The sequence below is a fragment of the Stomoxys calcitrans genome, chromosome 1 (genome assembly GCF_963082655.1).
Source record: "Stomoxys calcitrans chromosome 1, idStoCalc2.1, whole genome shotgun sequence".
Classification (NCBI taxonomy): Eukaryota; Metazoa; Arthropoda; class Insecta; order Diptera; family Muscidae; genus Stomoxys; species Stomoxys calcitrans.
Window position 1 is genome coordinate 270,182,134 of NC_081552.1, and position 11,046 is coordinate 270,193,179.

General features: G+C 41.3%; 1 protein-coding gene across 1 annotated transcript; it reads left to right on the forward strand.

The window, feature by feature from the left end:
- Positions 1–3,218: 3,218 nt before the first annotated feature.
- Positions 3,219–8,459, forward strand: LOC131997805 (uncharacterized). Its single transcript, XM_059369456.1, has one exon. It carries the CDS (start codon positions 3,219–3,221, stop codon positions 8,457–8,459), a length of 5,241 nt encoding a protein of 1,746 aa, XP_059225439.1.
- Positions 8,460–11,046: the final 2,587 nt, after the last annotated feature.

The following is an 11,046-nucleotide window of genomic DNA, read 5'->3' on the forward strand; positions in this document are numbered from 1 at the left end:
CTTACTTGATTTTCAGGAATAACTCGTAATAACGCATTTCTAAAATATAACCAGTAAGGAAGGGCAAAAATCGGGCGGTGCCCACTGTATAATACCCTACACCCCACCTATAAGTACAATGTGGGAGCTATATCCAATTCTGAACCAATTTTGATGGACCTCGGCGGATGTTTTTAGATGGGTTATTAAACAATCCGTATCAAATTTTGAGCAAATATGTTCAAACTGCAATAACTACGGTTGACAAATGACAACATTGATGCAAATTACCCAAAATCTGACGAACATATATATGGGAGCTGTATCTAAATCTGAACCGAATACGAGCGAACTTCTCAGATATTGTAGTAGTAGTCGTTGTGCAAAATTTTGTCATGATTGGTCAATAAATGCGCTTGCTGTGACTCTAAAAGTTCAAATCGGCCAATATATACAAATTAGAGCTTAATCTAAATCCGAACCGATTTTCATGAAATTCGCCAGTAATGTCGAGAGCCAAGAGAAAATAATTCGTGCTAAATTTCAAGAGAATCGGTTAACATTTTTACCATTTTATTGCATTATTACTGCAAATTGGAGGAACATATATATGGCAGCTATATCCAAATCTGAACCGATTTTTTCCAATTTCAATAGGCTACGTCTCTAGGCCGTAAAACATGTCTGTACCAAATTTCAAGACGATCGAATGAAAACTGCGACCTGTACTTTGTACACAAATTAACATGGCCAGACGGACATAGCTAAATCGAATCTAAAAGTGATTCTGAGTCGATCGGTATACTTACCAATGGGTCGATCTCCCTTCCTTTTGGGTGTTACAAACTAATTCACTAAGTTATTCCGAATTCATTGTCTAAATTGGATAAGAATACAAATTTAGAAGCTGTTCACGCGAAATGCTTGAGAAACCCTACAATTTGCCCGCTTAATTGAACTCCTATAGAAAATATTAGAAATCCCCAATTACTTAAAAAAGATATTAATCACTTCGTCAAGTTATGTCAAAGTTTAACAATGCCATTTCGCCGCAACATAAGCCATGTCAAAATTATGACTTCCGCGCGTAGTCTTAAGACTTCTGCCTCTTTTTGACTTCATCCGCCGAACTGGTAAGATCATTCCAAAGAAATAAAGTCGAAGCTATCCAACCACCCTAATTCTTGTGTGTACTTTATTTGGTTATCTTTCCACTCCTCTACCTGGAACACAACCTCCAATAACTCTCCTCGAGACGTGAAGTATTGCAGACTTCACATCAACCCACTCAACTCTTGGCTCACGAGACGCTCCCCGTTCCCCCTCTCGCATCCATAGGTGTTGTTCTGATTGGTTCCCAATTCACATCATCATTTTGGTCCATTTCGAACCAGATTCAACCATTTGGGAGAGCCGCACTCTGAGATTTCTATTCCACTGTTCCAGTTAAGCAACGCGCCAAGGAAAACAGGTTGGTTTACATTATTTCTAGACATTCCTAGTGATTCGCAAAACAAGTGCTATTCAATGAGTTTGGTTCTTAACTAAGTAGCGGAAGATTTGAAGAAACTAGTTTTTTTTATAAAAAAAAAAAAACACGTGTATCAAAACCAATAGATTTTGTTGGAAAAAATGTCGTACATTTTAAATTAAATAAAGCATGCGTTGGAGAATTTAATTTGCCGAAAATAATTATATTAATATATCGGATGGATGTACCTTTGGAGAAAATATTGGAAATTATTACCACAAGAAAAACTGCAATTTGATGGTACATGCCACAGAATACCAGACACTAGTAAACGTGAAGATTTTTATGCTGCTGTTAAAGGCCATTATATTTGGTGAGTCCCATTGTAAACATGTTTAAATAGAGACAAAGCCATACATCGTGGTTTGATATTCGGTTTGCCCTATGTCCCACCAGTGGCCCACCGAATAAACTCTTTATCCATTGTAACATGTTATGCGACAGCAGCCACTATTACTAGTCATTAATAGCGAGCGCTGTTATATGTATGTCAACGCAGCTTATTTTTCAGCCCATGTTATTTTTATATTTTTCGCTCCATAGATATTTCGCTTCATAACTTCCATTTCAGTATTACATTTGTTCCATTCCAATATCCCTCTGAGAGCCGCTCCCAAAGATCTCCACTATACAAACAATACGGAGTAGCCTCTACCAAAGGTCCCACCCACTTGGCAGCGCAACTCCAAGTTTCACCAACAACATTGGCTCCACATGTTGGGGTCTCAGTCACATTCTCTTAGTTTCTCCCAGTTTTAGATCGAAAATTACTCGTATTTTTTTATCACTCATTGTTTATCACCTAGCTGGTTTTGTTGAGTCAGCTAGTGCTGGCATTCGCGCATTGGTGTACAATTTGGAGTACGAGGCTTACCTCTCGTTTGGTTAATAATATCACAAATGGCTTCTTTTTAATATATTTTAACATATATTCCATATTTAAAAGGAGAACAAGGTGGTTATAGCTCGTTACTGATGTAAGAGCAGATGCAGTTTTGTTTATATTTTTAAATAATTGTTGTACTTGTTATGTACATTCCGTACCCACGCGTACACTTTTAACAACCGTCGTAGAAAGTTCCATCACTGGTGCATTATCATTATTAAGCCGGGAGATTTGCTCTCTCCACCTCTTGAGTGTTTTTGCTGTGTCCACTACTGCGCTCGAAGGCTCTCTTCTCTCTTACTGAGGTGCTTCCAAAACACTTCCATGTATTTGGAAATCTAAGGTTCAATGAACTTTGATAGAACACATCAGTGAATAGCTGTTTCGTGACGTCACTGATGTGTGAATGCATTGGCCTCCGTATTGATACATCTTATGGATAGTTTTCTGGTTATTGCTGGTTTGCAAGTTTTTTTTTATTATTATCTGTGCTTACTAACAGAGTATAAGTTGATGGACTTCTGTGTATATGGTTCTAGAATTGCATGAGTACCCTTTTATGCCTATCCATATCTGCCAACTACATGTTGCATGTAGCACCATAGATTCAGAAGGGAATATGGTGTACTCTTACATGTTTAACTGACATTTCTTTTCCATATTGTGCTCTATAATAGGAAAATTCCTTTTGCTTTTGTGTATCGTCTCCCTGATTTTCTATATCTGGAGATTACTGGTTGATTTTGGTTTGTTTTCATCTTTTCTTTGAAATCATTTTCGTTTTTCCCCAATTTCCTTTCGAATTGCGGACGTTTTTCCACGATGTCTTTGGAAAAGTTTATCCGTCTTTCGGACATGTTGGTCGAATTTGAGGCCAATTTAAATGATAAACAGAACCCATTGTCATCGAGTTTTGTTATAGAAACTCACAAGGAAGAGGTAAGGGATATATGGGATCGACTTAAGCCTGCCTACGAGCAGTGTCTTTCCGACATCGAGCAGGAATCGCCAGATGAGGAGGATAATAAGGGAGATGATGAAAGGGCTTCGGTACTAGAGACTGTGAAGTCCAAGTTCAAGAGCGCGTTTGCTACTTATTGCCGATGCGTGGAGCAGTTAGGGGAAATGCTGCAAAAGTTGCCTGTGCCAACGGCTCCATCCGTTCCGAGCCAGCCTCAGGGCTTTAAGCTGCCACCCTGTGAAATCCCGGTTTTCAGTGGGGACTACCGCTCCTGGCCCACATTTCGGGATATGTTTACAGCGGTGTGCATAGAAAATCCTCGACTTAGTTCCGTTGAAAAATTGTTCCATTTGAACCAAAGGACTAAGGGTGAACCGAATGACATTGTTGGGAAAGTTCCATTGACCAACGAAAACTTCATTGTGGCATGGAAGAGCCTTTGTTCACGTTACGAGAACAAGAGGGTCTTAGTGAATAATCAATTGAAGTCTTTGTTCGCCATTGCCTCCACTCAATCCGAATCAGCTCAGTCACTTAAGACACTCCAGAGGGATATAAATGCATGCATTTCCATGCTTAAACTTTACGGAATTGACGTCGAAAGTTGGGACCCAATTTTTATATTCATTTGCTCTAGTCGTCTGCCTGATACCACATTGACTCTATGGGAGCAGACACTAGACGACAAGACGGTCATTCCAAAATGGTGTTCACTAGATGCTTTCCTAACGAACCGTCACAGAACCTTAGAATCCGTCTCCGAGATGCGCAGGACGGACCCTGCGCCCGATTCTTCTGCCGAGAAGACAAACCCCAGATCTGTGAATAAAGGTCTTAAAGCATTTCAAACTAGGGTGACAGATTCCAAGTGTCGACTATGCCCTACAGAGGTCCATGTGATCCGCAAATGTCCCAAGTTTTTGACCATGACCCCGCAACAGAGATTGACGGAGATCAAGAGATTCGACTTATGCCTTAACTGTTTTTCGAAGGTGCATAGTGTGAGAAATTGTACCAGCAAGTTCTCTTGTTTCCAATGTTCCAAACGACATAATACCCTACTCCATCGGGAACAGGTTCCCCAGAGCCAACCCAGCCCAAATTCCAATTCTTCCATAAGCTGTACGCCCTCGCCCTCGCATTCTAACCCCTCCTCTATTGCCATACAGTCCACTAGTTCAGAGGGTGAAATAGTACAGTCTTGTTTTGCTGCCCAGTCCAAGGGAGTTTTATTAGGCACTGCTTTGGTGAAAATACGCCACAATGGGTTAGCATATCTGGCTAGAGCGTTGGTGGATTCTGGTTCGGAGGGAACATTTATCTCCGAAAAACTGTTTAACACGCTTAGGCTTCCATTTAAGCGGACTGCTGCCTGTATTTATGGTTTGAATAATTCTACTTCGGCTTCCGTCCAGAAGGAATGCTCCTTCCTCCTAGCTTCGCATAGTGATGATGATTTCGAAGTTTCGGTTAGTGCCCTTGTAGTTCCACATCTCTCTGGAAGCCTTCCATCAAGAACCATTGGTATGAACTTGCTTGCCGACATTCCAAGTATTCCGTTGGCCGATCCCCGGTTTTATGAGAAAGCGACGATTGATCTTTTGATAGGAGCGGATTTGCTTCCTATGATTATGCGATCGGGTATTAAGAGAGAAATCTGTGGATCACTACTGGCACAGGAAACTGTTTTCGGTTGGATCCTTACAGGTCCTATTCCATGTGAGAGGAATACTTCATGTTCCAGGGTTGTATCCTATTTCTGTGAGTTATCCCTCGATGCTGCTATTTCTCGTTTCTGGGAGGTGGAAGACCTTCCCAGGAAGACGTTCCTTTCCGCGTCTGATAGGTTTTGTGAGGAACTATATTCCGCCACCACCACAAGGGATAAGAATGGCAGATATATTGTATCCCTCCCGTTCAAGGAGGATTTTCTGGCGGGTAGTGATATCGGCCATTCCAGAAATGCAGCTTTGGTACAGTTCTTTCGAAATGAGGCACGTCTTCTTCGAACGCCGCAGTTCAAGGACGAATATGACAAGGTACTTACGGAGTACGAATCCTTAGGTCATATGACGAAAGTGTCCGATCCGATAAGTCCCGGTCTTTCATCACATTACTACCTTCCACACCATGCGGTGGTGAAACCGGACAGCACGACCACGAAGGTGCGGGTTGTTTTTAATGCTTCCTCTCGCGCTTCCAACGTGAAGAGTCTCAACGACGTTTTACATACCGGTCCTGTGCTGCAACAGGATCTTGTAGTACTTATTTTGAACTGGAGATTGTTTCGTTACGTATTCAATGGGGACATTACCAAGATGTACCGACAAATCTTGGTGAATCCTGAACATAGGGCATTTCAGCGCATTATCTTTCGACAGGATCCAAACGGAAAAGTTCAAGACTACGAACTAAGTACGGTTACTTTTGGAGTAAATTGTGCTCCTTTCCTGGCCATTCGGACCCTCCTGCAATTGGCCGATGATGTTCGGGGGACGTATCCGCTGGCTTACGAGATTCTTCGGAACTCAATGTATGTGGATGACGCCTTGGTGGGCGCACATTCTATACCAGCTGCAATTGATGCTAGGGGGCAGTTAATTCAGGCACTGGGTTCCGCCGGTTTTGCGATGCGAAAATGGACATCGAATTCCAAAGAGATTCTCTCTGGCGTTCCAACGGAACAGTTGCTTTTCGAGGATTTTTTAGAATTTGATGACCGAAGTACGGCCAAAACCTTGGGCATTCGTTGGAATGCATCGTCCGACTCGTTTTTCTTTACTGCGCTTCCATTTCCTGGACACTGTTCATATACGAAGAGGGAGGTTTTATCCCAAATATCTAGGCTTTTTGACCCTGCTGGTTGGCTTGCTCCATGTATAGTTATCGCCAAATTGATTATGCAAACAATTTGGGTAGAAGGTACAAAATGGGATGAGGAGATTTCGGTACAGTCGTTATCCAGCTGGAAATCATTCCAGTCTTTCTATCCATCTATTAATTCAATTGCTGTACCAAGGTGGTTCAATTATACGACAGACTGCGAGGTCCAGTTCCACGGTTTCAGCGATGCATCTGAGAAAGCATACGCGGCCGCCCTTTACATTCGTGTTAAAAGGAAACAGTCTACTTTCGTTCATTTGGTCTCGTGCAAGACAAAGGTTGCGCCACTTAAGACCCTTTCAATCCCTCGGCTGGAACTTTGTGGTGCTACATTACTGGCCGAGATGATAGACCATCTGATACCGCAGTTACGTGTGCAGAAGTTCTCAATATTCTGTTGGACAGATTCAACCATTGTCTTATCATGGTTGGCCAAGCCCCCTTGTTTCTGGTCCACTTTCGTCGCGAACAGAGTATCCAAGATTACCCAAGTCATAAGTCCACCTAATTGGCGCCACGTCAGATCGGAGCAGAACCCAGCTGATCTCGCCAGTCGTGGGGCTTACCCACAAGATCTCTCGGGAAATGACTTGTGGTGGCATGGTCCTAATTGGTTGGGCGATTCTGAGGAGAATTGGCCGAGACTTGAAGACATCCAGCCAGATTCAATCGAAATTGAGAGAAAAAGTATTAAAGTTCATTTCTCCTATTTTAGCAATTACGAGGACATTCTCGAGAGATTTTCATCCCTCCCCAGGGCAATACGTGTAATTGCCTATGTTTTTAGATTTTTCTATAGCACGCATCCCAAATTTAGAAACGCTTACAGAAGGGAGTCTCATAATGTGACCACTACAGAGGTCGTGATGATTCAAGACCGCCTCATATCCATCACCCAGAAGGCGCACTTTCCGAACGAATATCTAGCTCTCTCGGCGAGAAAAACAATTGCCTCTGCTAGTTCCATACTGAGTTTAAATCCGTTTCTTGATGCCGATGGTATCATGAGGATTTGTGGTAGGCTAACCTCAGCCCCTGGGTTATCCTACAATGAGAAACATCCTATTATCCTGCCTTATAACTGCCAACTTTCGCGTCTATTGGTACAATTTATCCACTCGATTTCTGTTCATGGTGGTAATCAACTGGTACTGCGGTTGATTCGGACACAATTCTGGATCATAAAGGTCAAGAATTTGATAAAGACAACTTTGAACAGATGTAAACCTTGTGTTTTGTACAAGCACAAGTGCCAACAGCAAATAATGTCCGCTTTACCTCCTGAAAGGGTGGACATTTCTCGGCCCTTCACCCACACCGGGTTGGATTTCGCAGGACCATTTGAAATAAAGAGCTATTCCGGTCGATTCTGCCGCATATCGAAGGGGTATGCGTGTATATTTATTTGTTTTGCCACAAAGGCAATACATTTGGAGGCGACATCCGACCTCTCCACAAACACGTTTCTGGCTGCATTCAGCAGATTTGTCTCGCGCCGAGGATGTCCACTTCACCTTCATTCCGATAATGGCACCAACTTTGTGGGTGCATCGAAGGTCCTTGCTAAGAATTTCTTGCAGAGTTCCAAACAATCTATAGAGTCCAACTATGCGCACCAAAAGATAGAGTGGCACTTTATTCCACCTGGAGCCCCACACATGGGTGGGCTCTGGGAAGCGGGAGTAAAGAGCTTCAAAACTCATTTTCGGAAGGTAGCAGCTAACTTTAAACACACGTTTGAAGAATTTCAGACATTGCTCTCAAAGATAGAGGCTTGTTTGAACTCCCGTCCACTATGTTCGATTTCACAAGAGTCGTCGGACTTTTCTGCTCTAACTCCAGGGCATTTCTTAATTGGTGCTCCGATTTTGACACCACTAGATCCGAAGATTTCCGAAGCTCCAATTTCCCTCGTCAATCGATGGCAACGATTGAAGGCAATACACCAACATTTCTGCATCCGTTGGAAAGGGGAATACCTAAAGGAATTGCACAAGCGTCATAAATGGAAAAGACCAACCGAAAACTTGGCAGAGAATATGTTGGTTGTGGTCAAGGATGAGAACTTACCTCCCAATTGCTGGCGTCTAGGTAGAATCTCAAAGGTACATCCAGGATCTGATGGTCGAGTTCGTATTGTGGATATCACGACTGAAAAGGGTATCATAGCACGGCCAATTACGAAAGTGGTTGTATTACCGTTCGATTCCACCTCCTAACTCGCACTTTAGATATATGAAAGTAAGCATCACATGACACTAGCAATCTAAAGTCTTATTATTCGTAGCTCAATATGCGTAACAACAAGAATTCCAACAAACAGTCAACAAAGCGGTCAAACAGCTACGTGTGCAGGTTGTGCAGATGGACTCATCCATTGCGTAAATGCAAAAAGTTTCTAGAAATGAATGTAACTGAGCGAATCCAGGTGGTTAAAACATACGGCTATTGCAAAAATTGTTTAGCCCATTCGCACTCTCAAAACACTTGTTTCACCACCAGTGGATGCAGATATTGCCATTCGAAACATCATAGCTTGCTACACATCTCCAACAGATTGAACAAGGCGAGGATTCCAAACCCAACAAAATCATCTCATCAAGAAACAAAATCCAACAAATGTCCATCATCGCATTCAAATCGAAGTCCTAAAGACAAATCCAAAGCCAAATCCACTCCCACGACCGAAACTAAGTCCACGGAAACATCATTATCTGCCATTCTGAAGCAAAATACATCCACCTTGCTTCCGACTGTGGTCGTTGAGATTGAAGACAGCATCAAGGTCCGATGTCTTCTAGACTCTGGTTCCAAATATAGCTCCATCTCTTCCAAATTGGTCGGTCGTCTCAAATTGGTATCATATACTTTGAATCACGAGACAATCTGTCCAGTGACTTTAAGATCTGTCTACGACACATCCATCCAAATTACGTCGACGTTGCGTGTTAATAATCGCATATCCTTACACACTCCTTCCAAATCACTGCCAAGCCTCTATGCTACGAAATTCGATAATATGATGCTAGCTGATGCTGGTTTTTTCAAATCCGGTCCAGTGAACATAATTCTCGGTGCCGATACATATCCCCGAGTTATTCGAGAGGGGATTATAAATCGTTTGGGGTTGCCAACTGCTCAAAACACCATCTTTGGATGGACTATTTATGGCAATTGTTCCATTTAACTCTAGTTCCATATACTTGTCTATTTATGAAATGGATACCTGAATTCTATTCCATTATTTGCAACGATTGTCGTATAACTAACCATTGATAGCACGAACTGGGATAATTAGAAAAGTGTAAACCATACCCTACTACTTAATTTTAAGCACATTAGTTTTACATATAACTAAACCATTTTGATTGTTAGATGAATTTATCTAAAACTGAATTTATGACAATACTTGTTTTTTCTATAACGTCTTGATAAATTGAATTATGAATAAGAGTAAAAAACATACATCTTACTATGTATTATAGCATATTTTCTTTGCCGGAAGAAGTAATGATGACATGGTTGTGGATTTTATTGCAGAAGAACTGCAAGGGGGCCGGAATGTTCACGCGAAATGCTTGAGAAACCCTACAATTTGCCCGCTTAATTGAACTCCTATAGAAAATATTAGAAATCCCCAATTACTTAAAAAAGATATTAATCACTTCGTCAAGTTATGTCAAAGTTTAACAATGCCATTTCGCCGCAACATAAGCCATGTCAAAATTATGACTTCCGCGCGTAGTCTTAAGACTTCTGCCTCTTTTTGACTTCATCCGCCGAACTGGTAAGATCATTCCAAAGAAATAAAGTCGAAGCTATCCAACCACCCTAATTCTTGTGTGTACTTTATTTGGTTATCTTTCCACTCCTCTACCTGGAACACAACCTCCAATAACTCTCCTCGAGACGTGAAGTATTGCAGACTTCACATCAACCCACTCAACTCTTGGCTCACGAGACGCTCCCCGTTCCCCCTCTCGCATCCATAGGTGTTGTTCTGATTGGTTCCCAATTCACATCATCAGAAGCTCAAGAAATATGAACAGATCGGGATCAGTTTTTTGAAAGCTATATCAAAGTATTTGCCGATTTGGCTCGTTTACAAACCCAACCTACCTAGGTTTGAAGGTTAGAGTGCTTGCAACAGACGGACAGACAGACTGACGGACATGGCTAGATCGACTTAAAATGTCATGGAGATGAAGAATATAAAAAAAAAACATAATTTATGGGGTTCTACACAATCATTTCGAGGTGTTAGAAGCATGCATGTAATCTTTATTTGAATCGATAGTACGGTCCATATAAATTAATGTTTGAAGATATTTTCATGCAAATGTTGAGCGTGGCTGTGACTCCAATGGTGGTATATATATATATTCATTATTTACAATTGGAGTATTTTAAATATATTACAATAAAATATGGCCAATAATAAACTGTGATGTGTTTTGGAAGAAAACTAACTATGCACAATATCCAGGAATTGGAAAACCTAACTCACTTCCTTGGAAATTGTCCTTCTCTGAAAGAAATCATGTAGAATTTTTTGAAATACTTGATACAAATCGACTAGATCACTGATGAAGGCTTATCACATACCTGAAGTCTCATATCATAACTTTTTTATTATAAATGAATATTGATTGTAATATGAACTATTGTATGTTCTTAGCACTACTCGATCCTTTTTTTACCCTCCACCATAGGATGGGGGTATACTAATTTCATCATTCTGTTTGTAACACCTCGAAATATGCGTCTGAGACCCCATAAAGTATATATATTCCTGATCGTTATGTC